This window comes from Zea mays, chromosome 2 (assembly GCF_902167145.1).
Source record: "Zea mays cultivar B73 chromosome 2, Zm-B73-REFERENCE-NAM-5.0, whole genome shotgun sequence".
NCBI lineage: Eukaryota > Viridiplantae > Streptophyta > Magnoliopsida > Poales > Poaceae > Zea > Zea mays.
The window spans coordinates 191908988-191933118 of NC_050097.1; the positions used below are offsets into that span (position 1 = coordinate 191908988).

Consider the following 24131-nt stretch of genomic DNA (forward strand, 5'->3'; position numbering starts at 1 on the left):
GTTGAGTCGTTGTAATAGTAGGAATCAGTCACTTTCTAGATCCTGAGCCCTATGAACAACTTTATCTTTCTCCACACGTAATCGTAATTATACTCAGATTCTCCCCACAGCCAGATTCTTCTCACAGCCAGATTTTCAGAAAAGCTGGTCAGAAAAAAGTTGAACCAAACAGGCCCTACGACAGAGGGGCTGAGCAATGATTGTCATCTCTTTGTGCGTCTTTGAACGGAGAAAAAAAAGAAACAAATGAATCGGTATATACATAAAATTTGGACTATGCAATAACTGTTTTTTGTAGTTTGGATGTCAATCAACTTCTTCGGTTGGTTTTTTGTTTTTTCAAGTCAAAGCAGACTAAAAAGCCCGACAAACAGCCTAGACTCTGGGACTACTGTAACCGCCAGTAACTGCTACACGCAGCGGGTAGATACACGGCACGGCAGCCTGTAGACTGCAGTCAGTGACACGCAACGCGCGCAAACGAAGACACCGGTCCGGCGATCCCCCTCTCTCCATCCGGACGTGTTGCTGGGAGGAACCGTTCTTCCGACGCACAGTAACCATCAAGGACAAAAAAAAAGTAATTACTAATAACAATCACCTCTCACTCTCGCTAGTTACTATAGGTATACTGATGTTGCGGTACTGAAGGTACTAGATGCCGCGGCGGCCGGCACGTACTCCGGTTGCTAGTCGCGATTAATGAAGGCGACGAGCTTGGCCATCTCGGCGAGCGCCTGTGGCGAGCCGAGTTTGGTGAGGAAGTAGACGTGGCCCTCGCCGGGGGTCTCGTACAGCTCGGCCTCCCCGGGCCAGCCGCTGTTCCGGAGCGCGGCGTAGTACGCGCGCTGCCAGGGGTTCAGGCGGTCCTTCCCCGACACGGTGACCAGGACCCGGGAGGCGCCGAAGCGCTGCCACGAGGAGGCCGGCAGTAGGAGCGGGTCCACGTAGGGGTGGTCGATCGGGTACCTCCCCGCGCAGATGAAACTCCAGGTGCGCGCCGCGGACTGGAGGTACGCCGGGTCGGTGGAGTCGGCGCCAACGGGGCTCCGGCCCTGGAAGTAGGGGTCGAGCAGGGCCACGCCCTTGATCCGCGCGCCGCCGCCGCCGTTGTCCAGGCCTTCCTCCCCCGCGCGCAATGCCAGGTTGTGCGCGATGTTGCCGCCCGCGCTGTCGCCGGCGAGGAACAGGCGGGACAGGTCGCCGTACCGCGACAGCCACGGGTCCGAGGCCGCGCTCGCGAGCACCCACCTGAGAGCCGCCCACGAGTCGTCGTACGCCGCCGGCAGCGGGTGCTCGGGCGCGAGGCGGTAGTTCACCGACACCGCGACCGCGCCCGCCCTGGCGGCCAGCGTGTTGAGGTAGGCGTGGTAGACGGGCGTGAACGCGGACTCCACCACGAACGCGCCGCCGTGGAAGTAGACGAGCACGGGCGCGCGGGCGCGGAGGCTCGGGAGGTAGAGCCGCGCGGCGACGCCCGTGGACGGGTCGATGGTGACGTCGCGGGAGGTGACGCCCGTGCGCGCGTCCGTGGACGCGGCCACGACGTCGGTGCCCATGAGCCGCTTCACGCGCCCGCTCTTGTACTGGATGAGGAACGGGGAGAAGTCGAACTTGACCTGCGAGTTCGGGTCCCGGGCTCGCCGCGCCTGCTGCAGCTGCCGCCTCGCCGCCGCCCCCGTGGAGCAATGCGGGCCCAGGAAGAGGAGGAGGAGGACGAGCAGGGGGAGCAGGATCCGCGAGGCCATGGCTAGACAGGGAGTGGCACTGTGGCAGAGTGTGAGATTGTGAGAGAGCAGCCCGTCCGCACCAACCTGCTGCTCGTCGGGACTGAGGCCGTCACGGTGCTGGCTGCCTGGCTGGGGTCCGGTTATATGGCGGAGCCGAGAAGGAGGCAGCCGATCGTGGTGGTGGGCTTTCTACGACCCCTTTAGCGCCGGCGAGCCGGCCCACCCGCCTGGCCTTTAATTCCACCCTCCTCTCTCTCGATGTGCCCGCGCGATCCACGCCTCAGTCACACGCCAAAAATGTTTTTACGACTGCTGTCATGCTAAATCGCGCGATTTCTGCCCTTGATTTGCGACGGGGACTCGCGCTTTTTGATGAACCGGAAAGGGTTTTTCCGGGGGCCACCGCTTTTGAGCGTAAGTTTCAGGTTCTTAAAAAAACTGATGGTTCGTACTTCTTCTTTAGTCAAGACGGTTGAGCTCTGCGAGGGGAAAAAAAAAGCTGCAAGCGTTTCCTGAATCCTCCCATGTTTTTTGTGAACCACGGCATGGGGTTTAAGCTATTCAAAGCATGAACTCAAACGCTCATGCATCTTTCCACAGCCATGGTACGCATTCTGCTGCGTGTTTGGCAAGCTGGTGCGCGGTGGTCACTCATGCGTAGCTCTCTGAAAGTCTGGATCGGACTATTTGGACCGCCCACGACATGAAAATAAGAGTTCAAGACATAGCACGGTACTAAGAAAAATCGACCGGATCGGTACGGCCTGAATAATTAGATCGTGTTGTGTCTCAAACTTAGAAACAACATGACTAGATAGATCGTGTTTGGCCTGATATAGCACCAAATGAGGTACAGATTAGAAAACTATGCATTTAAATGATTTATTCCATACTACAATATATTTGTATCACTTCACAAAAGTGATGAAAAACAATGATTTTCTCTTTCCCATATGATCTTTTAAATCTATAGCAAAGTTATGAATAATTAAAAGATGTAATTTTTAGATATATATATACAAGTTTTTTCTCAGTGTCGTGCTTGGCCCGGCACGGCACGAGCATCGGTTCACCGCGTTTTTGGGTCGTGTCGTGTCTAGGTTTTTGTAGTTTTGGACTCGGTCCGGCCTGGCCAGAAATTATTTTTGTGTCGTGTTGGTTCGAAAAAATTGGCCCCAAACATGATAGTCCTGGACCGTGTCGAGCCGACCCAGATAGATTTTTAGCTGTATTTGTGCGTGGGGACGGACCTATATAGGTCCGAGTAAGGGTTTAGACCCCCGCTCATTTGTCTTTTACAAGTAGTAGAGTCTAAATTCCCACCATAAAGCCTCCTCCTCAGCGTGGCTTAAATGCCCCTAGTCTAACATTTTAATGTCCATACTTACAAGTATGTGCTCACACTTATTTTGTCCTGTTCCACCCCTGCTCATGCGTATACACAGCAAAGTCGTGTGTACCGTTCGTTCCTCCTCCACGCAGACGCAGTGCTGCCTCGGCTAGCCGTTCTGACGCCCCCAATCTGGCTCCCACACCGATATGTCACTCGGCAATCAATGAATTATTAGTGGCCAAGCCGAGTGTGCCGGCCGCTCGCGCGCTTAGTCGCGAAGGCAAGGCATAGATAGCACTGGCCAACGCACAGGGGGGGGGGGGGGCGCACTGCAGCGGATCACGGGAGCGTTGCCGCTCTGGTCGGAGGACGCTTGTCAGTGTCGCCGCATACGCGCTCGTCCTTGCATCCCCTGCTGCTCAATGTAATGCACGTGTTGCCGGGCGGCAGAATTCAGAGCCATGAATGAATGAGTGCCAATGCCCTGGATCTCTGTGTTCGAATCCGGCTGTGTGTGCCCCCCGTCAAGAATCTGAAACCGGCCCCTGATACGTCATGTGACCCGGTAAGGAAAAAGAGTTGGACAACGTTGTACAGCGAGTTCTGCAGGAACGACGTACGTACGTACGTGGTGCCGTCCGGCCGGGGCCGAGCACGGGCGAACCATCATGCATCGACGACGCGTTTGATCCGTTCGATGGTATAGACAGTGTGGCGATTTTGCACCCGAGTCGCGTACCAAACATCCTCTCCGGCGTCACGAACGAGGCCATGTAGCATCACGAGACGAGGCCTGCCCGTGTTGCGACGGACGTGTCATATCCTGCATCGAATTCGCTGTGTGCATTTGTTGAGTAGTAGCTGGACGCATCATGGGAAATGGATTTGGAGAATCGGTGGCAGGACGGAAATGAATGTGCATGGATGTAGGAGGAGCAGTCTGCCAGTCTGATCATCGGACCGCACCTCGTCTCTGCTCGATCTGACATGTGATTTTGTCTGAGCCCCAACTGCCGGTAGCCGAGTTTAGCCAGAGTCCTCTCCCCGTACGTACGTAGTACTACCAGCAGCATGCCCTGGTCGCATATAATCTATAAAGATAAAAATATCGTAGAATCAGCAGAAGCTGGTATAAATTAAGGTCAATCGAAACGTTCTCGACTCTTACGGTACCACGATCGACGTCGCTGCTTTGTTATAGTACTGATAGTACGATTCCGAGAGTCCGCATTCAATCATTGTGTCAGCATTTTCTACTGAATTTCAATTGGGCACACAAAACTTAGGGCCTGTTTGGATGAGCTCCTGAGCGCTCCGGCTCTTGGCCGACCGGCACCCAACAGCCCATGTGCGTTGGTTTCTGGGTATCCGGCTCCGTCGGTTCGTAATTCACGCTCTCACAGCGAAGGGCTCTCTCTCAGGAGCCGTGGGAAGGTGGCTCCGTGGTCAGAGTCCGAGCAACATAAAAAGCCGGAGCCGGAGCATTTGGGAGCCTTCCCAAAGAGGCCCTTACTATGGTGCTTTTTTTTTTACTCTTCGTGCTTAACCCGTCTTTCATTAGTAATTCGTGAAATATGAACTGAGCAAATATTTAGTCACATCTGATTTCCTCCGTTACATTATAGTTTGCAGTAAATTTGGCACTCAGTATATCCAATCTGATCTCATGTTATAGTCCTCTTTTAATAGTAGTACTCATGTTCAATTTCCATCTAGTAAAACATAGCAAGATTTCATGGGTTCTATGGAGAATCATGTGCCTAGTAGTTGGCTTTCTTACCTTTTTTTTTCTGAAGCTTGTCGCGAGTCAAAAGACCCGGCTGATGGCCACTGGACTACATGGGCACTAGGGGAAACCGTGTTCTCTTCTCCCCCAAGAAAACACAAACATAAGAGCATCTCTAAAAGAACACTAAAAAGTTTCCCAAAACTACTGATTATTAGCGGTTGACAAAAACTTATTAGCGGCAAACTAAAATTTTACTCCAGCAGTTCCTCAATTAGAAGACTAAAATGAAAATTGGGCCAGCTAAGGCCCAAAGCATGAAGTAGTCCATGTTTATTGTTTTTCTTGTAACACAAAGTTGCTTTAGTCTGTCAAAATTCAGTTTGTTGGTATTTTCCCCCAACCTGGCTGTAGGACACCTACGTTCATGCATTAGGATAAAGGGAGTATACGAATACACCACACACGAAAAAGTAGTATGTGAATACGAGAACACAGTTTCCTTGAAACATGCCAAATTCAGTTTGTCAAAAACATAATGTGTACAAGATAAGAACAAATTCAGCAAACACATTTGTTTCTTTCGGTAAATGACCTCTAGGATGAGTGAACAATGAAGTGCCTTCCTATCTGAGATTGGTACGTAAAAGTGCCTCCTTATTCATCTGGCAAACAATTGAAAAATACAAATGAATCACGTTAGCTGCTCTTGTGCAATAATTCCGATTATTCTGTGTCTTATGGAAGAACAAATGCTAATTCTTTCGAATTAGTTCCATCCCATAAAAAAGAAATGCACCTGAATGCAGTTCACTTGAATGATCAGCTCCATATGCATCTGAATGCAGTGCAGGAAGTGATGGGCTATTTCATTTAAGTTTGTCACACGGCTGACAAGAAACCATAAACAGTAACATTTCAAGATAAAATGTAAGCATGGCATAGTTGTATCAAATTCACAATATATTTGTCCAGGATCTTGCTACCAATTTGAGACATCAGCTGACAAACAACTTCAGGAGCAGGTTCAGTAAGCTAAACAAAAAAATTCTTCAACCTCGTCTTCTATGCATCCCAGTAAGCAACACAGTGTTGTGGTGTACTGTAAAAGAATAATTTTGACTTAGAAAATGTTTCAAAAAAAGTAATTATATTAACCAAGTCAATGATTTCCATATTGTGTTATAAAAATTGTTTTTGGAGAGCGAGTGTTGTGTGCCAACACAGTGTTGTGTGCAATGGTTGAATGATTTTACCTTAGGCCTCGTTTGTTTCTTTTTATTTTAAGAAATTGGAATCTTACTAATAAAATATGCTATTTTTTAGAATATAACATTTCACCACTTTCTAAAGTTATCATATAAACCTATCTTAAATTAATGAGGTGAGAGATGGAAATTGATTCTATAGATTTACATGCTATTTTTCGATGTACAACTTATATCACACTCTTCTACTTGCTTCGCTATAACATAAATGTAGTATACTAGTAGCTAACGCGCGCCCTGCGCGCGAGAATAATTTATTTTTTTGGAAGTGTTTGACAGCAAGATAGTTGGGTTTTCTAGTTTACAAATAATTATCATGAACAATTATAGTGAGTTGTGATTTACAAAATAAAATAACAATCTTAGAACTTGAGGACTTGGATTGTGAACACGGATAGGAACAGATGTGATTCTAACTCCCAAGTTTATAGATCTGACAAAGTCCTAAGACAAAGTCCTAAGACAACCATATGCACATTTTTACCTGCATCATTTTTAATATCATTTTTAGACATCAGTCGACTACAATGAACATTATTTATTTTATGTCTGCATGCAGACAACATTTAACAGGGACATACCTTTTTTATTGTGGCCACTGCTTGTCAACAACGATTGCATTTCTATTGCCATAAATTTTGTCAAAATCTGTAAATGTTGCTTCTATTCCACCAAGTTCAGGAATCCCCTAAGGCCAAAATGACTCGGTCCAATCATTAACAGGACCAACATTAATAAAATCGAGGCCCTGCGGGCGCTGAATTACCTGAGGCTGCACCTTAGAGGACTGGCCGAGGAAAGCGTCGGTGAGGGAGTTGAGGGGGTTGCACCACGAGGCCCTGACTGAGGCTTAGTTGTTCAGGCCCATGACGAGGTGCTGCAGCGCCATCTCCGCCATCGAACGGACGTGCGTTCTCTGACGCCGGAGGTGAGACGCTATGTCTGCCGCTTTGGTCGACGGCGATGTGGGAGAGGATAGAAGAGGGTGAGCTGGAGCCGTGCGAACAAAAACACCCAAGTAGAGGAAGCGCGTTGGAAGACGATGGCCGGCGCACAACGAGGAGGCGCTCAAGAGGACTCAAAGCGTCGCCGACATTGTGGTCTCCTCTCCTCCTTTTTTTCCCTTTTCCCAAGGGTCCTTCACGTGAAGTCTCGAAAGCTCAAGCGTCTGATAGCTGAAGCAGCCGGCGGTCGGATGCATGAGAGATGCGCGTGGCTGCTGAGCAGCGATCGGACGGTGCAGTTTTTTCTGATGACGTGGCACAACGTGGCGAGCTCCTTGCTCCCGCGGTTAATATATAGAATAACTATCTCTCTTATATGATTTGAGATAATATACAAATATATTACATATGTAAATATATAAACTTAATTAGTTTTGTCTAAATAATAATTATTAAAATAGAATTTAATTCCAACGAAACAAACGGGGCCTTAGAATAATTTTATCTTAGAAATTGTTTTCCATATTATATTAACACAGTGTTGTGTGCAATGGTTGAATGATGCAGCAACTGGATATCTGTAGCAGCCAGCGATTGGCAAGAAAATTTGCACTCACCGTCATCACCAGTTTAATAATTATTCCTATGGATTAATCTAATAGGCTACAAGAAGCAAAAGCAAATCTGACATCCACCGTCTTCACTCGAGATTTCAGATGAAGAAAATTTGTACCTCGAAGGCTCCTCCACCATCAGAATCCAGACCTCCTTCACCGGCCACCCACCACGGCAGGATCCTCCAGTCGCAGGAGACATCCTGTAATGTACAGTCCCGACGCAACAGCATCCCTTGCAGCAGCGCCAGTCCAATGATTTTGAGGGCCCCAAGGCGAATCGATCGTAGTGGGCCCTCTAACTATAAAAAAAATTCTATATTATACAGCGGAACATATTAATACTTCGTAAATAAATGATGATATATATTGAAATTAGTTTTTAAAAAATCTAAGAAGCTAGATAATATACATCGATACAGATTAACAATTCGCAGGTTGAAAATAAGAACGACGATCGCCGAATAACCTAAATTCTGATTGCTCGACCGTGCGTGTCTGGAGGCTAGCACAGTGGTGTCTAGCTCCCTAGAATCCCGGAGGGTTGGATCGGCGAGATGGCGAACGACGATCGCGTGGAGGTGTGGTCTCATAGACGCTCGGGGACGTGAGCGTGACGACTGGGCAGTGGACAACGCGTGCCACGTGGTCCGTGTGCCCAGCTCTCCCGCCTTGTTGCTACCTATACTATTTTACTATTAACATATAGCCTGTGCTAACGCTATGTTTCTGGGAAAAGGAGGAGAGGGGTGGACGATGACGGTGGTGGCGCGAGGGGAGGGATTGATGGCGGTGGGGACGCGAGGAGGGGAGGGCTAAAGGATGATCAAATAACATTGTTCATTAGATTTGAGTGAACAAAAGAGATGATGTTATTTAACGATCTGAACCGTTGATTTTGATGTTATGTTAAATATGGGTGTAATTTGTTTGATGGATTTTGTAAATATTATAGGTGTGTGAGTTATTTGGTTGGATGAATTTTGTAAAACGTAAACTTGTGTATTATATAATGTTATAGATACTAAATATTGAATCTCTAATAGTTTTTGGGCCCCCGGCCGTCGCCTCTGTCGCATAGGTGGTCGGCCCTGCCTTGCAGAAGCATCGCACCGGCCGCCACCACATCCTCAAACGTCGCCTCCTCTTCGGTCGACCGCCACGCTTGTTGCCTCCTCGAACGCTACCGCCCTCTCTCCGCGACACTGTTGCCGTTTGCCACCTCAACCACGACAACTACGCACGTGGGGAAAATCGCGGGAGCACGGTCGGATTGGGGAGAAATCCTCACGCGAAAATATACGGGAGGGAAGGTCGTCAACGAGGGATGCGGATTTTTTCGGGCAACAACTAACATGCAAGCAAATATTAGGTGCAAGCGTGTAAGGAAATTTTTTTTTATTAGATCTAAATCTAACGGTAGATATAATTATGGTTTGTTAGAGAGTTTTTTATGAAACTACACCAGATGGTGGTTGAAGGATTTAAGTGCTAAATATGATATACCATTGGATCTAGATCTAACGGAATAAAATGTCTGCTTACACGCTTGCACCTGGTACCTGTTTGCATATTAGTCGTCGTCTTTTTTCGGAGGGGGATACAGAAGCTGTTGGAGCAAGCAAAATTAGTTTTTTCCTCTAATATATGTTTTGGGGTAAGTTTGCATCTTTTTTTAGAGTTGCTCTAAGTAAACAAATTATGTTTTGATTTGGTATTGAACCAAAAGCTTTGCGGATCTCAATTCCACTGAAGAAATCTAATTGGTACGAAAGAGGCGGCGTGCAAAGACCATAGCGCTGCATGTCCAACTACTGCATTGTTAGCACTACATGCATGGTGTAAAGATAGCTGAAACTCCTATATTGATTACGCCATAACTACAAAATAGCCAGACAGTCAACACTTAAGCTTGTGTTCAAATTAAATGGCTGGTGTTGTTACAACTACGCTAAGGGCTTGTTTGGGACCAAGTGAAATGGAGAGAATTGAGGGGACTATAATCCCTTGTTATTTAAAATTGAATAGCAAGGGATTATAGCCCCCTCAATTCTCTTTGTTCCACTTACTCCCAAACAAGCCCTAAGACTATTAAAGCCATATTTGAATGTTATATAGCTAATAGTTAGTAGCTGCTAAACTTAGCGGGAGACATCCAAACACTTCAGATAATAGTTCAACTATTAACTATTTTTTATCTGTAGACATCCAAATATCTTAACTAATAGTCCGGCTATTATCTATTACTGTTTCAGTCGTCAAGCCGTCAAGAGGACCTTGAAAGGGAAGTGCAAATATCCGCTGCCGTATTTTTCACCTGACACCAGGATCAAGAAAGTGATCCGTCAGTAAAGTTAACTAGCTAGCTTATCCAAATGAGATGCTGCTACTGATCGTTGTTAGCCCTAAGAAAAGCCCTTGGAGCCAATACTCAGTAGTAGGAATACCATTTGAACAAGCGATTTGATTCCCTATGAGCTAGTTGGCTTGGCTACACGAAATTAAGGAAACAAAAAAGGACGTGAAAATTAAAATTACCAGTCCCTCTCGGGGACAGCTGCTGCCTGCTACATACATATCTAAAATGTTGGTCGCTATTTACACTGCATTCCATACCAATCTACCGTCGGCCCCTACCATGCTGAGTGCTCATCACCGTTATGGATGAAAGTAGGATGGGAAAATTCCGTACCGACCGTTATCGTATAACCGATTTTGTTAGTTTTGTCTCGATCGATTTCGAACCCGAGGTAAAAAACGAAAACGGAACGGAAACGGGATATACAAAACGGTAAACGGAAACGGAAACGGTAGAGCTGGTTTCCTGACCGTTTCACCGGGATCCCGTTTTTAATCGGGATGATTCCGTTTTGTTACCGTATTTTCTAATTCGGGATCACTGCAATTAGGCCTGGGAATGGGCCATAAAAACTCATGGGTATAAAGGGCCTCCAAATTCATGGGCTGATAATTTTGGATTTTTTTTGGTTCACCGTTGATTAGGGTAGAGTTGGATCAAGCCATTTTATTAATGGGCCAGCACGGGTCGATCATCAAACCTGGCCCAATCGTGTGCCTGGATCATGTAAAGGGCACAGCCCATGGATCATGTGAAGGGCAAACCCGTGGTTCCTGTAGCGTCTTCCTCCACAGTTTGGTGGTCCCAAGAGCGGCGGTAAGCGACGAGGGGCACCCGCCGGCGCCTGCAGCACGCCCTGTCGCTTCATCGGCTAGGTGGCGACCGCGGCCCCCGCCGACCGGCACAGGAATCGGATCTGCACCTGTAGGATCTGCACCTGTAGGATCTGTGCTCGAAGAAAGGTATTGCCTAGCTATTGTTTCCCCGTTTTGTGGTAAAGTTTCCGCGTTTGAGACAGGGTGGTTATTTCTTCCCCGGCCGTTGAAGGATCGGGACTGACATTGCACAGCTCGAGCTCTGAAGCGATAGGTTGGTGGGTGCGGTTGATGCGTCGCCTGGCCCGAACTCATACAGCCTGGCAGGAGTTCAGAGTCATGTCTCTGAGACTGACCGCAGTGGTCGACCCTACCGCTCCCCCTCCCCTTGCATGTCGGCTGTAGGGGGCACCCTATGGCCGCAGCGGTGCCCCCTACAGCACCCCCTACGTGTCGGTCCCCTTCTCTCTCCCCCCAGATCTAGCGTGTCACTGTTCATCACCCTAAACACTGTGCTGTGGGTCCACGAGTAATTGTTAGTAGATAAAAAATTGATAGTTGATATAGAAAATGATATTTTATAGTGGTAGTGGGGTATAGGGAGAGTATTTAGGGGGAACCGCTGCGGGAGATGAAAAAATAGAGGGGAAAATAGGGGGAAAAAGTGATATAGGGGGAAAAATTTAGGGGTAACGGTTGCGGATAGCCTGATGGATGGCTTCTTTCAGAGTTCAGGGGCCGGAGATCAATTATAAATTGGTTCAGAGGCCGGAGTTCAGTTATGAACTCCACTTGCCACTGTTCTTTTGGTATTTCTGCGGTTAGTTTTGGATAGGAGCAGGTCTGCTTCGCTTTGTACAGCCAGCATCTCGATCGTGCTCATGCTTTACATGCATGCTGCAACCAACAGGGTCTGCTTCGCTTTGTACATGCTTTGTAGACCGTCATATAAATAATTACTCTACTACACCTTTCTTTATTGGTTGGTTCCAAGAAGTCTACCTTAGTTTCATGGACAAATAGAACAAGCTTACATATAAATACTAGAACCACAGAATGAACATGTGAGAGAACTGCTAGTCCATTATATTAGTTACTTTAGTTTATGGTTACTGTTTTTTTCCTGGACAGCTATGATTATATGCTTTTTCTTGCAACTTTCCAGTGTTGCTTGTCATAATTGTTCCATTGATGAGAATCTACATAGTTACTGACAATGATTTTTTTGAACAATTACTATATAATTTATCATTATATATATGTTTTTTGGTGATCTTGCAGTCTAGCCATGGAGAGGGTTTCATCAGCTCCAGAAATGGATGATGTTATCTCAACTGATCAGTCAAGCAGATCAACAAAAAGAAGGGCTAAAGTTTGGGATTATGTTGATTCAGAGCTAGTAGATGGAAAAGAGAAGGCGATTGAAAGTCGCCTAGAGGGGGGGTGAATAGGGCGAAACTGAAAATCTCAAAAACAATCACAAATACAAGCCGGGTTAGCGTTAGAAATATAATCAAGTCCGCGAGAGAGGGCGCAAAACAAATCGCAAGCGAATAATGAAGTGAGACACGCGGATTTGTTTTACTGAGGTTCGGTTCTCTCAAACCTACTCCCCGTTGAGGAGGCCACAAAGGCTGGGTCTCTTTCAACCCTTCCCTCTCTCAAACGGTCCCTCGGACCGAGTGAGCTTCTCTTTCTCAAATCACTTGGGAATCAAACTTCCCGCAAGTACCACCACACGATTGGTGTCTCTTGCCTCAATTACAAGTGAGTGTTTGATCACAAGAAAGAATGCCAAAGAAAAAGAAGCGATCCAAGCGCAAGAGCTCAAATGAACACTACAAATCACTCTCTCTAGTCACTAAGGCTTTGTATGGAGTTGGGAGAGGATTTGATCTCTTTTGGTGTGCTTTGCAATGAATGCTAGCTCTTGTATAGTGGTTGGAAGCTGGAAAACTTGGATGCCATGAATGGTGGGGTGGTTGGGGTATTTATAGCCCCAACCACCAATCTTGACCGTTGGTGGAGCTGTCTGTTGTATGGTGCACCGGACAGTCCGGTGCACACCGGACATGTCCGGTGCGACAGCCACGTCACCAAATAGCCGTTGGGTCGACCGTTGGAGTTCTGACTTCTGGGCCCGCCTTGATGTCCGGTGGCGCACCGGACATGTACTGTAGAGTGTCCGGTGCGCCAGCATGGGCGTGCCTGACCTCTGCGCACGCTGGCGCGCAATAAATGCGCTGCAGGTAGTCGTTGGCGCCTGAAGTAGCCGTTGTTCCGCAGATGCACCGGACAGTCCGGTGCACACCGGACAGTCCGGTGAATTATAGCTGAGCGGCTGGAGTGAAAACCCGAGGCTGGCGAGTTCCGGAGGCGACTCTTCCTTGGAGCACCGGACACTGTCCGGTGTACACCGGACAGTCCGGTGTACACCGGACAGTCCGGTGAATTATAGCGGAGTGGCCTCTAGAAATTCCCGAGAGCGAAGACTTTGAAGTCGGAGTCCTCTGGTGCACCGGACATGTCCGGTGGCACACCGGACAGTCCGGTGCGCCAGACCAGAGGAGCCTTCGATGCTCCTTTGCTCTTTTGTTGAACCCAACACTTGGTCTTTTTATTGGCTGAGTGTGAACCTTTGGCACCTGTATAACTTATACACTAGAGCAAACTAGTTAGTCCAAAGATTTGTGTTGGGCAATTCAACCACCAAAATTAATTAGGAACTAGGTGTAAGCCTAATTCCCTTTCAATCTCCCCCTTTTTGGTGATTGATGCCAACACAAACCAAAGCAAATATAAAAGTGCATAATTGAACTAGTTTGCATAATGTAAGTGCAAAGGTTGCTTGGAATTGAGCCAATATAAATACTTACATAATGTGTATGGATTGTTTCTTTGTTTTTGACATATTGGACCACATTTGCACCACAAGTTTTGTTTTGCAAAATCTTTTGTAAATTCTTTTCAAGAACTTTTTGCAAAGCATTTTCAAGCTTGAAATTTTCTCCCCTGGTTTCAAATGCTTTTCCTTTGACTAAACAAAACTCCCCCTCAAATAAATTCTCCTCTTAGTGTTCAAGAGGGTTTTAAGACATTAATTTTGAAAATACTACTTGCTCCCCCTTTATAACACAAAGAGATACCAATTTTGAAATTTTCCATCCAATTGAAAATCATTAATTTTAAAATTAGGGTGGTGGTGCGGTCCTTTTGCTTTGGGCTTATACTTTCTCCCCCTTTGGCATGAATCGCCAAAAACGGAATCATTAGAGCCCATTGAAGTACTTTCTCCTTCTTTGGTCATAAAATAAATGAGTGAGGATTATACCAAAGTTGGAGAGATGATGCGGAGCGACGACGAAGGATGAGTAGTAGAGTGGAGTGGAAGCCTTTGTCTTCGCCGAAGACTCCAATTCCCTTTCAATATACCTATGACTTGGTTTGAAATACACTTGAAAACACATTAGTCATAGCATATATAAAAGAGACAAGATCAAAGGTATACTTGTGTGCTATGTGTGCAAATTAGCAAAAGAAGTTCCTAGAATCAAGAATATTAAGCTCATGCCTAAGTCTGGTAAAAGATTGTTCATCAAGTGGCTTGGTAAAAATATCGGCTAATTGATCTTTAGTGTTAATGTATGAAATCTCGATATCCCCCTTTTGTTGGTGATCCCTAAGAAAATGATACCGAATGGCTATGTGTTTAGTGCGGCTATGCTCAACGGGATTATCCGCCATGCGGATTGCACTCTCATTATCACATAGAAGAGGAACTTTGGTTAGTTTGTAACCGTAGTCCCGCAGGGTTTGCCTCATCCAAAGCAATTGCGCGCAACAATGGCCTGCGGCAATATACTCGGCTTCGGCGGTAGAAAGAGCGACTGAATTTTGCTTCTTTGAAGCCCATGATACCAAGGATCTTCCCAAGAACTGGCAAGTCCCCGATGTGCTCTTCCTATTAATCTTACACCCCGCCCAATCGGCATCCGAATAACCAATTAAATCAAAAGTGGATCCCCGAGGGTACCAAAGCCCAAACTTAGGAGTATAAGCCAAATATCTCAAGATTCATTTTACGGCCGTAAGGTGTGATTCCTTAGGGTCGGCTTGAAATCTTGCACACATGCATACGGAAAGCATAATGTCCGGTCGAGATGCACATAAATAAAGCAATGAACCAATCATCGACCGGTATACCTTTTGATCCACGGACTTACCTCCCGTGTCGAGGTCGAGATGCCCATTTGTTCCCATGGGAGTCTTGATGGGCTTGGCATCCTTCATTCCAAACTTGCTTAGAATGTCTTGAGTATACTTGGTTTGGCTAATGAAGGTGCCCTCTTGGAGTTGCTTGACTTGAAATCCTAGAAAATACTTCAACTCCCCCATCATAGACATCTCGAATTTCTGTGTCATGATCCTACTAAATTCTTCACATGTAGATTTGTTAGTAGACCCAAATATAATATCATCAACATAAATTTGGCATACAAACAAATCATTATCAAGTGTTTTGGTGAATAAAGTAGGATCGACTTTGCCGACTTTGAAGCCATTTGCAATAAGGAAATCTCTAAGGCATTCATACCATGCTCTTGGGGCTTGCTTGAGCCCATAAAGCGCCTTAGAGAGCCTATAGACATGGTTAGGGTACTTACTATCTTCAAAGCCGGGAGGTTGCTCAACATAGACCTCCTCCTTGATCGGTCCATTGAGGAAGGCACTCTTCACGTCCATTTGATAAAGCTTGAAGCCATGGTAAGTAGCATAGGCTAATAATATGCGAATTGACTCAAGCCTAGCTACGGGTGCATAGGTTTCTCCGAAATCCAAACCTTCGACTTGTGAATACCCCTTGGCCACGAGTCGAGCTTTGTTCCTTGTCACCACACCATGCTCGTCTTGTTTGTTGCGGAAGACCCACTTGGTTCCTACAACATTTTGGTTAGGACGTGGAACTAAGTGACATACCTCGTTTCTTGTGAAATTGTTGAGCTCCTCTTGCATCGCCATCACCCAATCCGCATCTTGGAGTGCTTCCTCTACCCTGTGTGGCTCAATAGAGGAAACAAAAGAGTAATGCTCACAAAAATGTGCAACACGAGATCGAGTGGTTACCCCCTTATGAATGTCGCCGAGGATGGTGTCGACGGGGTGATCTCGTTGTATTGCTTGGTGGACTCTTGGGTGTGGCGGTCTTGGTTCTTGCTCATCCTCCTTTTCTTGATCATTTGCATCTCCCCCTTGATCGTTGCCGTCATTTTAAGGTGGCTCATCTTCTTGATCTTCTTGTTCAACATCTTGAGCCTCATCCTCAATTTGAGTTAGTGGAGATGCTTGCATGGAGGAGGATGGTTGATCTTGTGCATGTGGAGGCTCTTCGGATTCCTTAGGACACACATCCCCAATGGACATGTTCCTTAGCGCTATGCATGGAGCCTGTTCTTCACCTATCTCATCAAGATCAACTTGCTCTACTTGAGAGCCGTTAGTCTCATCAAACACAACGTCACAAGAAACTTCAACAAGTCCTGAGGACTTGTTAAAGACTCTATATGCCCTTGTGTTTGAGTCATATCCTAGTAAAAAGCCTTCTACAGTTTTAGGAGCAAATTTAGATTTTCTACCTCTTTTAACAAGTATAAAACATTTGCTACCAAAAACTCTAAAATATGAAATATTTGGCTTTTTACCGGTTAGGAGTTCATAGGATGTCTTCTTGAGGATTCGGTGAAGATATAACCGGTTGATGGCGTAGCAAGCGGTGTTGACCGCTTCGGCCCAAAACCGATCCGGTGTCTTGTACTCATCAAGCATGGTTCTTGCCATGTCCAATAGAGTTCGATTCTTCCTCTCCACTACACCATTTTGTTGTGGAGTGTAGGGAGAAGAGAACTCATGCTTGATGCCCTCCTCCTCAAGGAAGCCTTCAATTTGAGAGTTCTTGAACTCCGTCCCATTGTCGCTTCTAATTTTCTTGATCCTTAAGCCGAACTCATTTTGAGCCCGTCTAAAGAATCCCTTTAAGGTCTCTTGGGTATGAGATTTGTCCTGCAAAAAGAACACCCAAGTGAAGCGAGAATAATCATCCACAATAACTAGACAGTACTTACTCCCGCCGATGCTTATGTAAGCGATCGGGCCGAATAGGTCCATGTGTAGGAGCTCCAGTGGCCTGTCACTAGTCATGATGTTCTTGTGTGGATGATGAGTGCCAACTTGCTTCCCGGCCTGGCATGCACTACAAATCCTGTCTTTCTCAAAGTGAACATTGGTTAGTCCTAAAATGTGTTCCCCCTTTAGAAGCTTATGAAGATTCTTCATTCCAACATGGGCTAGTCGGCGGTGCCAGAGCCAACCCAAGTTAGTCTTAGCAACCAAGCAAGTGTCGAGTTCAGCTCTATCAAAATCTACCAAGTATAGCTGACCCTCTAACACTCCCTTGAATGCTATTGAATCATCACTTCTTCTAAAGACAGTAACACCTATATCAGTAAATAGACAGTTGTAACCCATTTGACATAATTGGGATATGGAAAGCAAATTGTAATCTAAAGAATCTACAAGAAAAACATTGGAAATAGTATGGTCAGGTGATATAGCAATTTTACCCAATCCTTTGACCAAACCTTGATTTCCATCCCCGAATGTGATAGCTCGTTGGGGATTTTGGTTTTTCTCATATGAGGAGAACATCCTTTTCTCCCCTGTCATGTGGTTTGTGCACCCGCTGTCGAGTATCCAACTTGAGCCCCCGGATGCATAAACCTACAAAACAATTTTAGTTCTTGACTTTAGGTACCCAAACGGTTTTGGGTCCTTTGGCATTAGAAATAAGAACTTTGGGTACCCAAACACAAGTCTTAGAGCCCTTGTGTTTGCCCCCAACAATCTTGGCAACAACTTTGCCGGATTTGCTAGTAAGCACATAAGAAGCATCAAAAGTTTTAAATGAAATAGCATGATCATTTGATGCATTAGGAGTCTTCTTTCTAGGCAATTTGGCATGGGTTGATTGCCTAGAGCTAGATGTCTCACCCTTATACATAAAAGCATGATTAGGGCCAGAGTGAGACTTCCTAGAATGAATTTTCCTAATTTTGCTCTCAGGATAGCCGGCAGGGTACAAAATGTAACCCTCGTTATCCTGAGGCATGGGAGCTTTGCCCTTAACAAAGTTAGACAAGTTCTTAGGGGGAGCATTAAGTTTGACATTGTCTCCCCTTTGGAAGCCAATGCCATCCTTAATGCCAGGGCGTCTCCCATTATAGAGCATACTTCTAGCAAATTTAAATTTTTTATTTTCTAAGTTATGCTCGGCAATTTTAGCATCTAATAATGCTATATGATTATTTTGTTATTTAATTAAAGCCATGTGATCATGAATAGCATTGATATCAACATCTCTACATCTAGTGCAAATAGAAACATGCTCAACATTAGATGTAGAGGGTTTGCAAGATTTTAGTTCTACAACCTTAGCATGCAACAAGTCATTCTTAGTTCTAAGATCGGAAATAATAGAATTGCAAACATCAAAATCTTTAGCCTTAGCAATCAAATTTTCATTTTCTACTCTAAGGCTAGCAAGAGAATCATTCAATTCCTTAATCTTAGCAAGCAAATCATCATTATCATTTCTAAGATTAGGAATTGAAGCATCACAAACATGAGAATCAACCTTAGCAATTAATCTAGCATTTTCATTTCTAAGGTTGTCAATAGTGTCATGGCATGCGCTTAGCTCACTAGATAATTTATTACATTTTTGTACCTCTAGAGCATAAGCATTTTTAACCTTAACATGTTTCTTGTTTTCTTTAATTAGAAAATCCTCTTGGGAATCCAAAAGGTCATCCTTTTCATGAATAGCACTAATCAATTCATTTAATTTTTTTTGTTCCATGTTAAGGTTGGCAAAAAGGGTAAGCAAGTTATCTTCCTCATCACTAGCATTATCATCACTAGAGGATTCATATTTTGTGGAGGATTTAGATTTAACCTTCTTCTTTTTGCCGTCCTTTGCCATAAGACACTTGTGGCCGACGTTGGGGAAGAGAAGCCCCTTGGTGACGGCGATGTTGGCGGCGTCCTCGTCGAAGGAGGACTCGGTGGAGCTCTCGTCGGAGTTCCACTCGCGGCACACGTGGGCATCGCCGCCCCTCTTCTTGTGGTACCTCTTCTTTTCTCTTCTCTTGCCCTTCTTGTCGTTGTCCCTGTCACTGTCACTTGATAATGGACATTTAGCGATAAAGTGACCGGGCTTACCACACTTGTAGCAAACCTTCTTGGAACGGGATTTGTAGTCTTTCCCCTTCCGTTGCTTGAGGATTTGGCGAAAGCTTTTGATGATTAAAGCCATTTCCTCATTGTCGAGCTTGGAGGCGTCAATTGGTTGTCTACTTGGTGTAGACTCCTCTTTCTTCTCCTCCGTCGCCTTAAATGCCACCGGTTGCGCCTCGGACGTGGAGGGTTCGTCAAGCTCGTTGATCTTCCTTGAGCCCTTGATCATACATTCAAAGCTCACAAAATTCCCGATAACTTCCTCGGGGGTCATTAGTGGATATCTAGGATTACCACGAATTAATTGAACTTGAGTGGGGTTAAGGAAAATAAGAGCTCTTAAAATAACCTTAACCACCTCGTGGTCGTCCCACTTTTTGCTCCCGAGGTTGCGTACTTGGTTCACCAAGGTTTTGAGCCGGTTGTACATATCTTGTGGCTCCTCCCCTTGGCGAAGACGAAAGCGACCGAGCTACCCCTCGATCGTTTCCCGCTTGGTGATCTTGGTGAGTTCATCACCCTCGTGCGCGGTCTTGAGTAGGTCCCAAATCTCCTTTGCATTCTTCAACCCTTGCACTTTGTTGTATTCCTCCTTGCTTAGAGAGGCGAGGAGAATGGTTGTGGCTTGGGAGTTGAAGTGCTCGATTTGGGTCACTTCGTCCGTATCATAATCTTCATCCCCTACGGATGGTACCTGTACACCAAACTCAACAACATCCCATATACTTTTGTGGAGTGAGGTTGGATGAAATCGCATTAAATCACTCCACATAGCATAATCTTCACCATCAAATGTTGGTGGTTTGCCTAATGGGACGGAAAGTAAGGGTGTATGTTTAGAAATGCGAGGGTAGCGTAGGGGGATCTTACTATACTTCTTACGCTCTTGGCGCTTAGAAGTGACGGACGCCGCGTCGGAGCCGGAGGTGGATGTCGATGAAGAATCGGTCTCGTAGTAGACCACCTTCCTCATCCTCTTCTTCTTGTCTCCACTCCGATGCGGCTTGTGGGAAGAGGACTTTTCCTTCTTCTCTTTGTGATGTGAAGAAGATATTTTCTCCTTCCCTTTGGAGGAGTCCTTCTTCTTCTCTTCGTGGTGTGAAGAAGATCTTTTCTCCTTCCCTTTGGAGGAGACCTTCCTCTTCTCCTTCCTCTTGGTGTGGGATTCTTGCGATGAAGTGCTCCCTTGGCTTGTAGTGGGCTTGTCGCCGGTCTCCATCTCCCTCTTGGTGTGATCTCCCGTCATCACTTCGAGCGGTTAGGCTCTAATGAAGCACCAGGCTCTGATACCAATTGAAAGTCGCCTAGAGGGGGGGTGAATAGGGCGAAACTGAAAATCTCAAAAACAATCACAACTACAAGCCGGTTTAGCGTTAGAAATATAATCAAGTCCGCGAGAGAGGGCGCAAAACAAATCGCAAGCGAATAATGAAGTGAGACACGCGGATTTGTTTTACCGAGGTTCGGTTCTCTCAAACCTACTCCCCGTTGAGGAGGCCACAAAGGCCGGGTCTCTTTCAACCCTTCCCTCTCTCAAATGGTCCCTCAGACCGAGTGAGCTTCTCTTTCTCAAATCACTTGGGAATCAAACTTCCCGCAAGGACCACCACACGATTGGTGTCTCTTGCCTCAATTACAAGTGAGTGTTTGATCACAAGAAAGAATGCCAAAGAAAAAGAAGCGATCCAAGCGCAAGAGCTCAAATGAACACTAGAAATCACTCTCTCTAGTCACTAAGGCTTTGTATGGAGTTGGGAGAGGATTTGATCTCTTTTGGTGTGTGAAAGTCGCCTAGAGGGGGGGGTGAATAAGGCGAAACTGAAATTCTCAAAAATAATCACAACTACAAGCCGAGTTAGCGTTAGAAATATAAACGAATCCGCAAGAAAGAGGGAGCAAAACAAATCGCAAGCAAATGAAGAGTGTGACACGCGGATTTGTTTTACCGAGGTTCGGTTCTTGCAAACCTACTCCCCGTTGAGGAGGCCACAAAGGCCGGGTCTCTTTCAACCCTTCCCTCTCTCAAACGGTCCCTCGGACCGAGTGAGCTTCTCTTCTCAAATCAAAGCCGAGAATAAAACTTCCCCGCAAGGGCCACCACACAATTGGTGCCTCTTGCCTTGATTACAATTGAGTGTTGATCGCAAGAGCAAGTGAGAAAGAAAAAAGCAATCCAAGCGCAAGAGCTCGAAAGAACACAAGCAAATCACTCTCTCTAGTCACTATGGCGTTGTGTGGAATTTGGAGGGGATTTGATCTCTTTGGTGTGTCTAGAATTGAATGCTAGAGCTCTTGTAGTAGTTGGGAAGTGGAAAACTTGGATGCAATGAATGGTGGGGTGGTTGGGGTATTTATAGCCCCAACCACCAAACTTGACCGTTGGCTGGGCTGTCTGTTCGATGGCGCACCGGACAGTCCGGTGCACACCGGACAGTCCGGTGCCCCCGCCACGTCACCAGTGCCGTTGGAAATCGACCGTTGGAGTTCTGACTTCTGGGCCCACCTTGATGTCCGGTGGCGCACCGGACATGTACTGTAGAGTGTCCGGTGCGCCAGCATGGGCGTGCCTGTCCTCTGCGCGCGCTGGCGCGCAATAAATGCGCAGCAGGTAGCCGTTGGCGCCTGAAGTAGCCGTTGCTCCGCAGATGCACCGGACAGTCCGGTGCACACCGGACAGTCCGGTGAATTATAGCGGAACGGCTGGAATGAAAACCCGAGGCTGGCGAGTTCCGGGGGCCGCCCTTCCTTGGAGCACCGGACATGTCCGGTGCACACCGGACAGTCCGGTGAATTATAGCGGAGTGGCCTCTGGAAATTCCCGAAGGTGACGAGTTTGAAACCTGAGTCCTCTGGTGCACCGGACATGTCCGGTGGCACACCGGACAGTCCGGTGCGCCAGACCAGAGGAGCCTTCGGTTGCTCCTTTGCATTTTTGTTGAACCCAACACTTGGTCTTTTTATTGGCTAAGTGTGAACCTTTGACACCTGTATAACTTATACACTAGAGCAAACTAGTTAGTCCAAAGATTTGTGTTGGGCAATTCAACCACCAAAATTATTTAGGAACTAGGTGTAAGCCTAATTCCCTTTCAGTGTGCTTTGCAATGAATGCTAGCTCTTGTATAGTGGTTGGAAGCTGAAAAACTTTGATGCCATGAATGGTGGGGTGGTTGGGGTATTTATAGCCCCAACCACCAATCTTGACCGTTGGTGGAGCTGTCTGTTGTATAGTGCACCGGACAGTCCGGTGCACACCGGACATGTCCGGTGCGACAGCCACGTCACCAAATAGCCGTTGGGTCGACCGTTGGAGTTCTGACTTCTGGGCCCGCCTTGATGTCCGGTGGCGCACCGGACATGTACTGTAGAGTGTCCGGTGCGCCAGCATGGGCGTGCCTGACCTCTGCGCACGCTGGCGCGCAATAAATGCGCTGCAGGTAGCCGTTGGCGCCTGAAGTAGCCGTTGTTCCGCAGATGCACCGGACAGTCCGGTGCACACCGGACAGTCCGGTGAATTATAGCTGAGCGGCTGGAGTGAAAACCCGAGGCTGGCGAGTTCCGGAGGCGACTCTTCCTTGGAGCACCGGACACTGTCCGGTGTACACCGGACAGTCCGGTGAATTATAGCGGAGTGGCCTCTAGAAATTCCCGAGAGCGAAGACTTTGAAGTCGGAGTCCTCTGGTGCACCGGACATGTCCGATGGCACACCGGACAGTCCGGTGCGCCAGACCAGAGGAGCCTTCGGTGCTCCTTTGCTCTTTTGTTGAACCCAACACTTGGTCTTTTTATTGGCTGAGTGTGAACCTTTGGCACCTGTATAACTTATACACTAGAGAAAACTAGTTAGTCCAAAGATTTGTGTTGGGCAATTCAACCACCAAAATTAATTAGGGACTAGGTGTAAGCCTAATTCCCTTTCAGCGATCTACAAATACTGTAAGGCCCACTTATCTTCTGTTGCGGGTAAAGGTACAACTCATCTGAATAGGCACATTTCTATGTATTGCCATGCAATTTCACAAGAAGAGAGACAAAGGTTCTTAGCGACCCAAAAAACAAAACCTGATGAGGCTCATGTTTTCGACCCTGTAGTCTTTCGAGGTCTAATAGCCAAGTACTTCCTTAGCGCAGAGATTTCATTTCGAAAGTGTGAAAATCCATCCTGGAAAGAAATGATAAATTACTGCCAACCATCTTTTCGATTAGTCGGTCGACAGACTGTCCGTTCAGATTGCATTTTGTTGTATGAAGAGGAGAAGTTGCAATTGATGGACCAGTTTACGAAGTTGAAATCCCATGTTAGTTTGACTGCCGATCTTTGGTCCTCTAACCAAAACCTTGGCTATCTTGGTGTAACAGCACATTTCATTAGTGAAGACTTTGATTTGCACAAAAAGATCATTGCATTCAAGAAAATTTCCTTCCCTCATACATCTTATGTTGTGCAAGATGGTATTACCTCTTGTTTGCTAGAGTGGGGATTGGTTGGGGATTTGTTTACTCTGACATTGGATAATGCTAGTGTAAACAATAGAGCAATGAAAGATATGCGAGATGCATTGGGTAGTCAGATGTTTTTTAGTGGTGAACACCTCCATGTGAGATGTTCTTCTCATGTGCTCAATATCATGGTTCAAGCTGGACTGAAAGTCGTTCCAAATGCAATCGGAAGCGTGAGGGATATTATCAAGGTCATGACATCTACACCATCTCGTTTGCAGATATTCAATTCTATTGTTCAAGCATTGGGTCTTAAAAGTAAATCAGGGCTGATTCTTGATGTTCCACATCGTTGGAATGCAACCTATGATATGTTAAATGAAGCACTAAAATATAAGGCTGCTCTTAATAGGTATGCAACAGAGCAACATCATGAATGTCCCACTGAAGAAGATTGGTCAAAGGCAGAAGCTCTTCATGGTTTTCTACAAGAGTTTAGTGATGCAACCAAAGCATTCTCAGCGGATAGACATCCCACAGCTCATCTTTTTCTCAAGATGTTGCTCGTTATCCGAGGTGTGCTGCTTGATGTGACTTGGAACTCAAATGAAC

The 24131-nt window shown here is 46.3% G+C and overlaps 1 protein-coding gene and 1 long non-coding RNA gene across 2 annotated transcripts; both read right to left on the minus strand.

Annotated features, from left to right (window-relative positions):
- Positions 1-259: 259 nt before the first annotated feature.
- On the minus strand, positions 260-2000 carry LOC103647489 (probable carboxylesterase 2). Its single transcript, XM_008672021.4, has one exon. The coding sequence runs from the start codon at positions 1746-1748 to the stop codon at positions 690-692; it is 1059 nt and encodes a 352-aa protein (XP_008670243.1). The 5' UTR covers positions 1749-2000; the 3' UTR covers positions 260-689.
- A 3287-nt stretch (positions 2001-5287) lies between these two features.
- On the minus strand, positions 5288-7917 carry LOC103647490 (uncharacterized). Its single transcript, XR_562875.4, has 4 exons — positions 6824-7917; positions 6639-6745; positions 5589-5891; positions 5288-5454 (listed from the first exon to the last, which is right to left on the minus strand). It is a non-coding gene; the product is annotated as an uncharacterized lncRNA (long non-coding RNA).
- Between the last annotated feature and the right edge of the window lie 16214 nt (positions 7918-24131).